Consider the following 15,026-nt stretch of genomic DNA (forward strand, 5'->3'; position numbering starts at 1 on the left):
CAGGGCAAATTGTGTCAAAAAGATGCATTATTTTTAGTAGGGGTTTTTTTTGTTGTTTTTTAATAACTGAGAAAATGTACTGTAAGGATAAGCAGCCTGTGATCTGTAAGGCTCTGACCCCGCCTTAGGGGTTCTGGGCTGGAGTGCAGTGGCGCAGTCACTGCAACCTTCTTGTCCTAGTTTCAACTGATTCTCCCACCTCAGCTTCCCAGGTGTCTGTGACAACAGGCTCACGCCACCATACCTGGCTAATATTTTGTATTTTTAATAGAGATGGGGTTTCACCATCTTGGCCAGGCTGGTCACGAGCTCCTGACCTCAAGTGATCCACCCGCTTCTGCCTCCCAAAGTGCTGGGATTACAGGCATTAGCCACTGTGCCTGGCCTTTAGGGTTTTTTTTGAAGAAAGAAAGAAAGAAAGAGAGAGAGAGAGAGAAAGAGGAGAGAGAGAGAGGGAGAGAAAGAAAGAGGAGAGAGAGAGAGGGAGAGAGAGAGAGAGAGAAAGGGAAAGGAAGGAAGGAAAGAAAGAAAGAAGGAGAAAGGAAGGAAGGAAGGAAGGGAAAGGGAAAGACGAAGAAGAGAAAAATAGAAAAAGAGAAAGAAAAGAAGGAAAGAGAGAGAGAAAGAGGGAGAGAGAATGGGAGTCTTGCTCTGTTGCCCAGGCTGGAATGCAGTGATGTAATCATAGCTTAGTGCAGCCTCAAACTCCTCACCTCAAGACACCCTTCCACCTCAGGCTACCCTACCAAGTATCTGAGACTACAGGCATGCACCTCTGTGCCGGGCTAATCTAAAATAAAAATTTCATTTTCTTTTTTTTTTTTTTAAACTGTTTTCTAAAGTGACTATCTTGTTTTGTATTTCCACCAGAAGCATATGAATTTTGCTCCAGCTGTCCCACATATTCTCCAGCATGTATTATCAGTTGTTTTATTTTAGCAATTCTAAAAGGTGTATAGTAGTGTCTTAATTTGATTTTATTTTGCACTTCCCTAATGAGCTATGATGCTGAGTATCTTTTCTCTTTTTTTGTGATTATTTTAATTTAATATAAATTAAATTAAACATTTAATTTCTCAGTTGCACTAATCACGTTTCAGAGGCTCAAAGGCCACATGTAGTTAGTGGCTATCTTATTAGATGGCACAGATTATCAAACATTTCCTTTATTGCAGAAACTTCTGCTAGACAATAGTATGCCTTAGCTAAAGTCATGAGTTCTTTCACATCAGAATTCTTGGCTAATCTTCAGTAGGAATAGAGGAATTTTATAAGACTATAACGTTTAGTCCTAAAGCATTCAAAGTCCAATTTTCTCATTCCATGTTACAGTTACAAATTTCTCTAGTTTTGATTTAAAAATTATGTGACTATATTTGCTATCTCCCCAACTAAGCTGGACGCCTTTTAAGAATGTGGCCACTTTTTATCTAATTTGCCAGTCTGTGTCTTTTGATTGGGGCATTTAGTCCATTTACATTTATGGTTAATATTGATATGTGTGAATTTGATACTGCCATTTAAAGCTAGCTGGCTGTTTTGCCCATTAGTTGATGCAGATTCTTCATTATGTTGATGCTCTTTACCTTTTGGTATGTTTTTAGAGTGGCTGGTACTGGTTGTTTCTTTCTATGTGTAGTGCTTCTTTCAGGAGCTCTTGTAAAGCAGGTCTGGTGGTGATGAAATCTCTGAGTACTTGCTTGTTCACAAAGGATTTTATTTTTCCTTCACTTACGAAACTTAGTTTGGCTGGATATGAAATTCTGGGCTGAAAGTTCTTTTCTTTAAGGATGTTGAATATTGGTCCCCACTCTCTTCTGGCTTGTAGGGTTTCTGCTAAGAGATCTGCTGTGAGTCTGATGGGCTTCCCTTTATGGGTAACCTGACCTTTCTCTCTGGCTTCCCTTAGCATTTTCTCCTTCATTTCAACCCTGGTGAATCTGATGATTATGTGCCTTGGGGTTGTTGCTCTCCTTGAGGAATATCTTTGTGATGTTCTCTGTATTACCTGAAGTTGAGTATTTTCCTGCCTTGCTAGGTTGGGGAAGTTTTCCTGGATAATATCCTGAAGAGTATTTTCCAGCTTGGATTCATTCTCTTCGTCACATTCAGGTACGCCTATCAGACGTAGATTAGGTCTTTTCACATAGTCCCACATTTCTTGGAGACTTTGTTCATTCCTTTTTACCCCTTTTTCTCTAATCTTGCCTTCTCGTTTTATTTCATTGAGTTGATCTTTGACCTCTGATATCTTCTGCTTGGTCAATTCAACTGTTAAAACTTGTGCATGCTTCGCGAAGTTCTCATGCTGTGTTTTTCAGCTCGATCAATTCATTTATATTCCTCTCTAAGTTGTCTATTCTTGTTAGCATTTCGTCAAATCTTTTCAAGGTTCTTAGTTTCTTTGCATTGGGTTAGAACATGTTCTTTTAGCTCACAGAAGTTTCTTATTAGCCACCTTCTGAAGCCTGATTCTGTCAATTCATCACACTCATTCTGCATCAGGTCTTGTTCCCTTGCTGGTGAGGAGTTGTGATCCCTTGTAGGAGGAGAGGCATTCTGATTTCCGGTGTTTTCGGGCTTTTTGCACTGGTTTCTTCCTATCTTTGTGCATTTAGCCACCTGTCATCTTTGCAGTTGCTGACTTTCAGATTGGGTCTCTGAGTGGATGTCCAGTTTGTTGATAATGAAGTTATTTCTGTTTCTTAGTTTTCCTTCTAACAGTCTGGCCCCTCTGCTGTAGGACTGCTGAGGACCACTCTAGGCCCTGCTTGCCTGGGGATCACCTGCAGCTGCTGCAGAACAGTAAGGGTTGCTGCCAGTTTCTTCTTCTGCTCTTTGTCCCAGAAGGATACTTGCCAAATGTCAGTCTGAGCTCTCCTTTATGAGGTGACTCTTTGGGTATACGTGGGTCAGGGAACTCCTTGAGGAGGCCGTCTGTCCTTTATAGGGCTCAAGTGCTGAGCTGTGAGCTCCGTTGTTCATTCAGAGCTGCTGTGTAATTTCTCGTGCAGGGACCGGTGACCCGCTGCACTGGCTGAAACAGTGGCGCTGAGATTCGTGGTGCTTTTTTGCCTGGGAATCTCCTGGCCTGGCTGGCTTGCTGTTTCAGTCCCCTTTTTAATCACCTGAAGGGGCGACTCTGCCTTCCTGGAGCTCCATTCGCCAGCTAAAAGGGCACCTAGTCCCGTGTATTTTGTATTGAGAACCGCCGTGATGGGGCACCCGCGAAACGGCCGCACTGGCCAAAAGAGTCGCACTGGCGACCCATGGGGCTCCTCCGCCTGGGAATCTCCTGGTCTGTGGGCAATAAAAATCCATCTGGAAATGCGGTGTCCACTCACTCTCTGTGCTTTCACTGGGAGCTGCAATCCTGAGCTGCTCCTAATTGGCCATCTTGGATCTCTCTCTGGCCTTTAGGGTTTTATAGGACTTTCTTAGGCTATGCCATAGAGGATTGATCCCAGATTCTCTAACTCTGCAATGCATGCCTGGAATTTCTTCTCTCCAAGGCCACAGTCGATACTAATTGGACCATTTCCTATCCACTGTGGCTTCAACCACTATACTGTCATGTTGGAGCAGATTTGCCTCCCTACCAGATGATAATTAGAAGGGGTCCTTCTTTGGAAGTAGGCACAAAATATAAATGAGCAAGTAACAATGGTTAGAATGAATCTTCTCGAAAAGAGAACTTTATTTTAAAACTGGTAGGTTACAGAATGTATAGCATTTTGTATACTAGTGCAGTGTCAGTGAGTAGAGCAATTCATGGTAGTAGAGCAATGGAATTGATTCTTGTCATCTTTGTTCAGATTTGGCAGGTGGAAAAAGATGTAGAAACGAGAGTGAAGCCATTAATACCTAATTAATATTCTCTCTTGCTCTTCTCAGCACAAAAGTTTCTCCTTAGATAGTAAGTGTATGTTAGGATGGTTCATGTTAGCTTAAAGTATAATGCTATCTTCTGAGTATTAAGTGAAGTTAGGGGTATCTCTTATATTAAAATGTGTTCTAAAAAGCTATTTGTTTCTGATTTTGATTTTAGTTTGTTATCTTAAATTATTTTAAGCATATATTTTTATCATTGCAACCTCTGCCTCCTGGGCTCAAGTGATTCTCATGCCTCAGCCACCCGAGTAGTTGGGACTACAAGGCATGTGCCACCAAGCCCGGCTAATTTCTGCATTTTTAGTAGAGACAGGATTGCAGTGAGCAAAGATCGCATTACTGCACTCCAGCCTGGGTGACAGAGCAAGACTCCATCTCAAAAAAAAAAAAAAAAAAGAATTGAGAATTTAGATTGACTCACTCCTGTAATCTTAGAACTCCGGGAGGTCGAGGTGGGCAGATCACTTGAGGTCAGGAGTTCGAGATCAGGCTGGACAACATGGTGACACCCTGTCTCTACTAAAAACACAAAAAATAGCTGGGCATGGTGGTGGACACCTCTAATCTCAGCTATTGAGGAGACGAAGGCAGGAGATTTGTTTGAACCCAGGAGGTGGAGGTTTCAGTGAGCTGAGATTGCGCCAATGCACCCCAGCCTGGGTGACAAAGTGACACTGTCTCAAAAAACAAAACAAAACAAAAAAACTGAGAATTTAAAAATGGCTTATCTGTATATATATTTTTAAATCCTTGCTTGAAATTGAGTCACTTGAAAACTAAAATGTTAGGAAATCCATTGTACTGCTTCAGACATTGCTGGAGATAGAGGCCTTTTGTGTTGAAAGAATGCTCTGGGTAATTGAAACATAACTCAGATGCCAGCCCCTTCTAAAGACAATCACTTTGATGAAAATGTATAGCTGGGCACAATGGCTCACGCCTATAATCCCAGCACTTTGGAAAGCTGAGGCAGGCGGATCACTTGAGCCCAAGAGTTCAAGACCAGCCTGGGCAGCTTGGCGAAGCTCTGTTTCACAAAAAGTACAAAAAATTTGCTGGGCGTGGTGGTGCATGCCTATAGTCCCAAATACTAGGGTGGCTGAGAGGAGGGAGGATCACAGGAGCCAGAGACTGAGGCTGCAGTGAGGCCGTGATTGTACCCCTGCAGTCCAGCTTGGGTGACAAAGCAAGACCCTGTCTTAAAAAAAAAAAAAAAAAGTCTAAATTTGATATAATTTGCTCATTTCTTGATGATGCAGTTTCATCATTCTGACCACAAATGTTGCATGTGTGTTTCATGGTAATACAATTTCATATCTCTATAGAAAAGTATTTCATGTAGGACTGACAAAGTGTTTCCTAAAACTATCTTTTTGCCTTCAATTCTGCCCACTTTAGTTCCTTTACTCTGTCATGTCCTAGGAAACAAATTTTTAGGACTGGGTGCAGTGGCTTACGCCTGTAATCCCAGCACTTTGGGAGTCTGAGGTGGGCGGATCACAAAGTCAGGAGTTCGAGACCAGCCTGGCCAATATGGTGAAATCCCGACTCTACTAAAAATACAAAAATTAGCCAGCCATGGTGCCAGGCGCCTGTAATCCCAGCTACTTGGGAGGCTGAGGCAGGAGAATCACTTGAAACTGGATAGTGGAGTTTGCAGTGAGCTGAGATCGTACTACTTTACTCCAGCCTGGGTGAAAGAGCGAAACTCCGTCTCAAAAAAAAAAAAAAAAATTAAAATTTGTGGATCAAACCAGGCCAATAATGTCGTAAATGAGAGAGGCTAAGGGGGCGGAGGGGTGGGGGATGCAGACATTTCATTTAGGAATTTTTTCTTTTCTTTTTTAAACCAAATTTTAACTCAAGAAAAATAGAAAGTTTAAGTCCCCCTCTGTTTTGGTTGAGAGCCAGATTTCTGAATTCCAGACCAGTAAAGTTTGCTTTAAGATTTTTATTTTAAGTAGTACCTAATAGACACTGTGTGGTCAAGGGAAATAGAAAATTCAGCCATTAACTGTAGACAAAAGAAAGAAGTAAATTTCTAAAGCACTGAGCAATAATGGGCAAGTTTGCAAATCAGTTCTTTTTTACACTTAACATTTTTGTGCACTAAATTAAACATCGAATTCTCTGCTGCTAAGTATGGGAAGTGTAAACTGGAATGAATGTTCATTTATTACTCTGTTTCCATTGAAGCCTTTATTGTAGTGTCCCTAAAGCACATTAGCCCTTACTGGAGTTGTTTGCAAATGGCTTAGTGAATACATTTTTGTGCTGTTTTTTGGTCCACATGGCTGTGGTTTTGCAAGAGTTACACTTGGGCATGTCCCAGACATAAGACTAGGAAGCTGTACTTACTTTCCTTCCTCCTGCAATTAAATATCCCGTGCCATTGGCAGCTCGACCTGCTGCGTCTTTCTTAGGGACAGTGTCCCCAGGTAGTATCCTCACACATCACCAGCCTCTGTCACCACCTGCCTTCCGTTGATCAGAGAAACTAAGTAATTCTACATCAAGAAAATAATTTTTCTCACATAGATACCCATCTCTATTCTTCTTTCATCCCTTCTCATCTCCAACATTCCCCAGTTATTTAAAGAAACCTTTCTTGGGCCGGGCGCCGTGGCTCACACCTGTAATCCCAGCACTTTGGGAGGCCGAGGTGGGCGAATCACAAGGTCAGGAGTTTGAGATCAGCCTGACCAATGTGGTGAAATCCCATCTCTACTAAAAACACAAAAAGTAGCTGGGCGTGGTTGTGCATGCCTGTAATTCCAGCTTCTTAGAAGGCTGAGGCAAGAGAATCACTTGAACCTAGGAGGTGGAGGTTGCAGTGAACCAAGATTGCACCACTGCACTCCAGTCTGGGTGTCAGACTGAGACTCCGTCTCAAAAAAAAAAAAAAAAAAAGGAAAGCTTTCTTCTATCTCAACCTATTTCAGTCTACTTGTGAGTGCCTTCTGCACCCCCCTCAACCAAAGGCCTTTCTAATGTCTGTTATATGTGGAAATATTTCTAGTGACAGATCCAAAATAAGAAATAGGAAGGCCAAAAGTTTTGATGCAATAGGAGACAAAATGAAGAACTAGGGGCACCCATCCTTCAAGCCACCACATATGTTAATATATATTTAGAAAAAATATTTTCTACTATTTTCGTTGCACCTAACAAGTGATTGCGGTTAAACAGGCTTTGTGTTTGTTTGTTGTTTGTTTTGAGACAGAGTTTCGCTGTTGTTGCCTAGGCTGGAGTGCAGTGGTGCAATCTCTGTTCACTGCAACCTCTGCCTTCCAGTTTCAAGCCATTTTCCCACCTCAGCCTCCTGAATAGCTGGGATTATAGGCATGTGCCAACATGCCCGGCTAATTTTGTATTTTTAGGAAAGACAGGGTTTCATCATGTTGGCCAAGTTGGTCCTGAACTCCTGACCTCAGGTGAACCTCTCACCTTGGCCTCCCAAAGTGCTGAGATTGCAGACGCAAGCCACCACCATGCCTGGCCTAAGCAGGCTTTTATCAGGTTTGTCTTAGAATTGAGTATAGTTTTAAATTTTTTGTTTAGAGAAATATTTTCTAAGTGTTTTTGGTTTTTTTTGATACAGAGTCTCGCTCTTATCGCCCAGGCTAGAGTACAATGGCATGATCTCGGCTCACTGCAACCTCCACCTCCCAGGTTCAAGTAATTCTCCTGCCTCAGCCTCCCAAGTCGCTGGGATTACAGGACGCGCCACTATGTCTGGCTAATTTTTGTATTTATAGTAGAGATGGGATTTCACCATGTTGGCCAGGCTGGTCCCGAACTCCTGACCTCAGGTGATCTGCCTGTCTTGGCCTCCCAAAGTGCTGGGATTACAAGCATAAGCCACCATGCCCGGCCTGTTTTCTAAGTTTTTAACAAATTAATTTTGAGACTGATTCCTCTGTTTCAACAAAAATGTGTAAAGAACCTACTGTGTGACAGGCTGTGGCTATATATATCAAGCGCACCAAGATTTGCAATACCAGAGCTTGCTGCTCAGTGGAGGCTGCAGGATGCCCATGTGGCCCCAGGAGGGAGGAACCTGCTGCTGTGGCTGGGAAGGAAAGCAGGGCAAATCTGCCGGCATGGTCCCTACTCAGAGCAGCTAATGATGGGATTTTGTCAGATCTCTTCTGTTAGTCACCTGTGACCCTGCAAACCTTTCCAGGCAATAGGTCACCAGATTCTGCTGCATGCATTGGGTTTTTACTCAACTGGATTTAGAGTTCAAATATCTTTGGCAAAAAAAGAAATACATAAAGACAACCCTTAAGGGTTCACGATAAAAACAGATTTACTTCCTCTTATCTATAGATTACAAATTGAACAATGCTGTAACCATGGCTAAAACTGTTATAATTACTCAACACACAATTAAGGCTGGATACAATGGCTCATGCCTGTAATGCTAGCACTCTCTGGGGCTGAGGCAGAAGGATTGCTTGAAGCCAGGAGTTCAAAACAAGTCTGGGAAACATAGACCCCGTCTCTACAAAAAATTAACAAAAATTAGCTGGGCATGATGACTTTCACCTGTGGTCCCAGCTATTCGGGAGGCTGATGCAGGAGGATCATTTGAGCCTGAGTGGTCAAGGTTGCAGTGAGCCACGTTCACAACACTGCACTCTAGCGTGGGTGACAGGGTAAGACCCTGTCTCAAAAAAGATCCCCCCCCCACACACACACAATTAAACATAATATTAAATATGACAACTAGCTAAAATATTTTATGGAATTAAAAAGGAATAGTAACTGGCTGGGTGTGGTTGCTCATGCCTTTAATCCCAGCACTTTGGGAGGTCAGGAGTTTGAGACCAGACTGGCCAACATGGTGAAACCTCATCTCTACTAAAAATACAAAAATTATCCTGGCATGGTAGTACATACCTGTAGTCCCACCCACTCGGGAGGCTGAGGCAGAAGAGTCATTGAACCCAAGAGGCGGAGGTTGCAGTGAGCCAAGATCACACACTGCACTCCAGCCTGGGCGACAGATTGAGACTCCTTTCCTTCTCAGAAAAAAAAAAGAAAAAAATAAATACTAACCCCGGCTAGGTCTAGAAATGTCCTATTAATTTTGAAACATGGGAGTAAACATACAGACACACTGATGTCGGCTTTGGCTTTCTGCTCCCCCAGGCTCCTCAGTGGTTGGAAAGTGATTCTTGTCAGAAATGTGAGCAGCCCTTTTTCTGGAACATAAAGCAGATGTGGGACACAAAGACGCTGGGGCTGAGACAAGTGAGTAGACACTGTCGGGCCGTTGCTGGCTTGATTGTGTATTTCACTATTTGCATACTTAATCTGGGTTTTTTGAATCACACTTGGTTTTTGCAAATGCTATTAATTCCTACATTTTCTGTGTCTTTATCATTGTGTCACTAACAATGAGGAAGACCTTTCCTGGAGCCCATGAGACTATTACCTCACTGTTCCAATACTTGTACTGTATTGGAAAGGCAGGGGTGTGCAGAAAATCCTGAGAGCCGATTTTTAAATAGGTACAAGATCTTTCAGTTTAAGACTCTTAGTTATTAAAGTCAGTGTTTTATACTAGCCAAGAACAGAATTAGGATAAAGTAGGTTATACAGTTATATACCTTATGCTGTCACAAACAGATAAAAAGTGGTAATTTAGTCCTCACTTGAATGCCTGACCGTATGAGTTGTAGACTGTTTTAAATTGCTCCATTATAAGCATACCTGGAACATTTTTAGTAAGCACGTTTTGAGTACTCTTTTTTATTTTTTTAATTAAAGAAATATGTTCTAAATAACCTGTAGATTTCAAAGATGCTCTTAACTCCCCGGATTCTTGTAATACTAAAGTTCTCCAAAAAAAAAAAAAAAAAAAAAAATACATTTTCACAGCAGCCTTGAAGGTACTTAGGGCAAATATGAATTTGTGCAGGTAAGTAAAAAAGAATGCTGATTTATTTCTTTTATTATTGGTTGCACCTCTATGAGAGATTAGCCTAAAGTTAGTATGTGTTAATAAACTTTTTTGGTCTGACGTGGTGGCTCAGGCCTGTAATCCCAGCACTTTGGGAGGCCAGGGTAGGTATATCACCCAAAGTCAGGAGTTCAAGACCAGCCTGGCCAACGTGGTGAAACACTGTTTCTACTAAAAATACAAAAATTAACTGAGTATGGTGGCAGACACCTGTAATCTCAGCTACTCGGGAGGCTGAGGCAGGAGAATCACTTGAACCCGGGAGGCGGAGGTTGTGGTGAGCCAAGATCACACCTGTTATAAGTAAAACTTTGATGCCACAAAAGAAATAGCACTTGAAGATAAATCCTCTCAGCAAGGCAGTTTACTTCTATAGAAGGGTGCAGCTCATGGATGGAGCAATGGTGGCTGCACACTTGGACAAGTTGAGGGAGGGATACTTAGGCCTGATGGGGGTCGTCCCTACTGCTGTGTTGTTCCCCTGTTCACTAGGGTTAGACCGCACAAGCTAGACTAATCCTGATTGGCTATTTTAAAGGGAGCAGTGGTCTGAGCTGGAGTGGCAGGGTGGGTGTTTTGGCAGGAAGGACAGTTATGGGTGGGTCAGAGCAGGTAGTCAGGGGTGCCCTAGGTTAAAGAAGGTGACCAGAGCAGGTGACTGGGAGGAGTCAGGATGGAGCCAGAGGCTAGGGAGCAGATGTGAACTACTGATTAGAACCGGTGGAGAAGGTTGTTTACTGGAATTACAAGGAAGTTAAACTTTAAAATAGAGAATTAAAGAATAAGAGTGTTGAACATGGTGACATACTGATTCTTTGAAAAGAAACTTGGGGTTCACTGTAACATGCCATTGCACTCCAGCCTGGGCAACAGAGCAAGACTCCATCTCAAAATAAATAAATAAACTTAAAAAAAAAATATTTATTTATTTATTTAGTTTAAGGCTAGTCAAGTGAAGCAGTGGGAGTGGAGAAGGAACAAAGAAATCCGTAACTGGTTGTGATCGATTAGTTGTAAACACCACTGCACTCAGACCAGCCAATAAATAAACTTTAAAAAATTTTACTCACAGAGCTACTCCATGGTAAAGTCTCTTATGAGACTGGCAGGCAAGGCAGAAATTTTTTTAGTTTTCAGACCATTATAAAGCTCTGAAATAGTACCTGAGTTCTGCCTGTCATTAGCCAAATTCTCAGAGTGCATGGCTGGTGGTAATTAGTACAATATAACTAATAGGTGAAGTGTTCCCTACTTCTAAAGGAAGCACAGAGAAATGGATTTTACTTCCATGTATTAACAGTTAATACAAGAGGGAAGAGGTGCTGGTCAATAAACTTTTGGTGGTAATAGAATATGTCAAAATCAGTCATAATAATGGGACTCTTTTGTAATGTTCTTGAGGCTTATTTCCAGAATCACATTTTGAGAGATTTTTAAAAAAATAGCAAAACATATGATTATGGATATTAGCTTCTTAGTGAGAGCATAGTGCATTTAAAACTTATTTTAGGCCAGTCATGATGGCTTACGCCTGTAATCCCAGCACTTTGGGAGGCTAATATGGAAGGATGGCTTAAGTCCAGGAGTTTGAGACCAGCCTGAGCAGCATGGTGAGACCCTGTCTCTATAAAAATAAACCTTATTTTAAAACATTTTAAGCTGGACATGGTGGCTCACACCTGTAATCTCAGCACTTTGGGAGGACGAAGCAGGAGGATCACTTGAGCCTAGGTGTTCAAGACCAGCCTGGACAACATAGCAAGACCCCATCTCTACAAACAAATAAAAAAATTAGCCAGACATAGTGGCGCACACCTGTAGTCCCAGCTACTTGGAAGGCTGAGGCGGGAAGATCGCTGGAGTCTGGGAGGTCAGGGCTGCAGTGAGCTGTGCTTGCATCTGTACGTTCCACCTAGGTGACAGAATGAAACCCTGTCTCTAAAGAGAAAAAAAAAACAAAACCTTTTTTTGATGGAGGAATAGATTTTTTTCTTCCCAAAAGCAGTGATTAGGCTCCTAAGTAAACTAAACTTAGTGTTAATAATATTGTTTATTAACATGTAGACAGATAATATGAATGAAAGAAAAGCAAAACATTTGACCAGTGCACCAAGATTTTTGGGAAATCCTTAACTAGTGTCGAAATTGTTTATCTTGTGAGTGTTGATTGATACATTGATTTAGGGTGATTATAATTCAAGGCATATCCTCCCTACTCTAGAGGGAAACCATGTGCTTTAAAGCGAAAGCTAACACCCTGTTTTCCTCCTCCCGATCACCCGTGAAGCATCACTGCAGGAAATGCGGGCAGGCTGTCTGCGGGAAGTGTAGCAGTAAGCGCTCAAGTTACCCCGTCATGGGCTTCGAGTTCCAGGTCCGGGTTTGTGATTCTTGTTATGACTCCATCAAAGACGAAGAGTGAGTGTTTGCATATTTTTGTTTCATTGCCTCTTAAAATCTGTCTAATGGTTCTCTGAAATGTGAAGAGCCTGAGAAGTGATATGGATATATGTTTAACCCTATGTTTGTTTCTCCTGAATTTCTTAAGCCATTTTGTTTGTTGTTTGTTTGTTTGTTTTTTGAGACAGAGCCTCGCTCTGTCATCTAGGCTGGAGTACAGTGGCATGATCTTGGCTCACTGCAAACTCCACCTTCCGGGTTCAGGTGATTCTCCTGACTTAGCACCTGAATAGCTGGGATTACAGGCACCCGCCACCACACCTGGCTAACTTTTATATTTTTAGTAGAGGTGGAGTTTCAGCATGTTGGCCAGGCCGTTCTCGAACTCCTGACCTCAAGTGATCCGCCTACCTCAGCCTCCCAAAGTGCTGGGATTACAGGCGTGAGCCACAGCATACAGCCCCCAAGCCATTTTTGAAGAGAGGACCTGCCTTAGCTTTATGACTTAAGACAAACACTGTGCATCTCAATCTGCCTCTCTGACTGGGCAGCTTTCTCCTTTGCATGGTGAGGAATGCTAAGTTACATGGTCCAGTAACTGAGTGGACACCCTGAGCCTCTGCATCCCACCGGCTGCTGTGCAGGGAAAAGTCCATGCACATGTGGATGGCAGTGGTTGAGCTGGTTCTCTGCAAAAGTATCCAGTGCGCAGACCTTTGCTCACACATGCATGTGAATTTACTGGAAAAACTCTAGAGACCAATGTTCTTTCTTTCACACAAACCTGGCCTAACAGTCTATTCTTAAATTGCCCTTTGTGTGTAAGACACATCTGTCTGTATATCCCATTCTACCCTGACTTTTAGGCAAATCTGTTAGAACAGAACCACTATTTTCTTTCTTTCCCTTTGAATTAGCTTTTAAAGCAGCAGAGGCAAACGTTGGCAGAGGACCAAATTGGAAACACCAGCTAGTGCATCACCACTGGTGTTGGTAAATGAACCAGTGATGGGATTGGAGCAGCTGGGCTTGGGGGCAGAGTTGAAGCCAGTGCTGTAAGAGGCACTGCTCCTGAGTATGGCAGAGGTTTCAGGGAAAACTGCAGCTCTGATGAATGTTTTACCCATGCTGTGTGATTTTATTCAATGCAATTCCTCTTTTATATTGAAGATTCTTGTTTTTGTATCTGGGAATGTGTCAGCCTTTCCAGTTAAAAAAAAAAAAATCCATTATTTTGGGAGTTTTATAAAACAGTCTTGTTTAAACAATTATCCTGCCTCAGCCTCCCTAGAAGCTGGATTACAGGCGTCCACCACTATGCCCGGCTAATTTTTGTATTTTTTGTAGAGACAGGGTTTCACCATGTTGGTCAGGCTGGTCTTGCACCTGACCTCAAGTGATTGCCCGCCTCGGCCTCCTAAAGTGCTGGGATTACAAGTGTGAGCCATTGCACCTGGCCACATTTGTTTATTTTATGTTGCCAAAAAAACCCCATTAGCTCTAGGTACAGTAAAGTGAGTTTTCAGTGATCTCTTTTCTCTTTGTTAGTCGGACTTCTCTAGCAACCTTTCATGAAGGAAAACATAACATTTCCCACATGTCTATGGATGTTGCCAGGGGACTGATGGTGACCTGTGGGACCGACCGCATTGTAAAGGTAAGCTGGCTAATTGTTTGTCAGCATTTCAGTCGAGATTGCCCGTTACCATGCTGTGAATGGGCAGGAGACAGTCACTCTTTCTGATTGGCAAGCATTTATAAGCAACCAATTGCCAGTTTAAAACTTTGAGTAAAGGCCGGGCATGGTGGTTCACGCCTATAATCTCAGCACTTTGGGAGGCCGAGGGGGTGGATCACCTGAGGTGGGGAGTTTGAGACCAGCCTAACATGGAGAAACCCCGTCTCTACTAAAAATACAAAATTAGCCAGGTGAGGTGGTGCGTGCCTGTAATCCTAGCTACTCAGAAGGCTGAGACAGGAGAATCGCTTGAACCCGGAAGGTAGAGGTTGTGGTGACCCAAGATCGTACCATTGCACTCTAGCCTGGGCAACAAGAGCAAGACTCCATCTCAAAAAAGAAAAATCTTGAGTAATAAATTGCTTGCCTGTGAGTTTCCATGCGCTCGGTGGTGGTTGATCCCAGTGGTGCCTTCCTCTGCAGTGTCTGACAGAGTGAGTCGGGCACCCTGTATATCCCTGTTGGTGGAGCTGACCTCAGGGTTCTCCTCTCTTGCTGGCCTTGGCCCTCACCCTTGACCCATCTCAAGACCTTCCTTCCCTTGCCAACGTTCCTTTCATCCTGGGCAGAATATATCCTCATTATAAGGAATAAGCTTATTCCTTATAACACATAAATTGAAATGAAGTCTTTTATACTTAGTACTCCTGGGTCTCTAACACATAAATTGAAATGAAGTCTTTTATACTTAGTATCCCTCTTTTTTTTTTTGAGATGGGTCTTGCTCTGTTGTCCAGGCTGGAGTGCAGTGGCACCATCACTACTCACTGCAGCCTTCACCTTCCAGGCTCAAACAATCCTCCCACCTCAGCCTCCCAAGTAGCTGGAACTACAGGTGCCTGCCACCAGGCTTGGCTAATTTTGGGGGGATTTTTTTGTAGAGATTGGGTCCTACTATGTTGCCCAGGCTGTTCACAAACTCCTAGGCTCAAGTGATCCTTCCACCTCAGGCTCCCAAAGTGCTGGGATTATAGGCATGAGCCACCATGCCTGGCCTAAGTACCACTTTTTTTTTTTTTTTTTTTT

General features: G+C 42.8%; 1 protein-coding gene across 1 annotated transcript in view; it reads left to right on the forward strand.

Annotated features, from left to right (window-relative positions):
* The window catches only part of WDFY1 (WD repeat and FYVE domain containing 1), a 73,949-nt gene that overhangs the window by 54,695 nt on the left and 4,228 nt on the right, over positions 1–15,026 (forward strand). Inside the window, exons 9-11 of the mRNA XM_017529152.2 lie at positions 9,049–9,150; positions 12,150–12,280; positions 13,811–13,919. Of these exons, the coding sequence (XP_017384641.1) occupies positions 9,049–9,150; positions 12,150–12,280; positions 13,811–13,919 (342 nt within the window). The remainder of the gene's footprint in view (positions 1–9,048; positions 9,151–12,149; positions 12,281–13,810; positions 13,920–15,026) is intronic.

The sequence above is a fragment of the Cebus imitator genome, unplaced genomic scaffold, assembly GCF_001604975.1.
Source record: "Cebus imitator isolate Cc_AM_T3 unplaced genomic scaffold, Cebus_imitator-1.0 Scaffold57, whole genome shotgun sequence".
Taxonomy (NCBI): Eukaryota; Metazoa; Chordata; class Mammalia; order Primates; family Cebidae; genus Cebus; species Cebus imitator.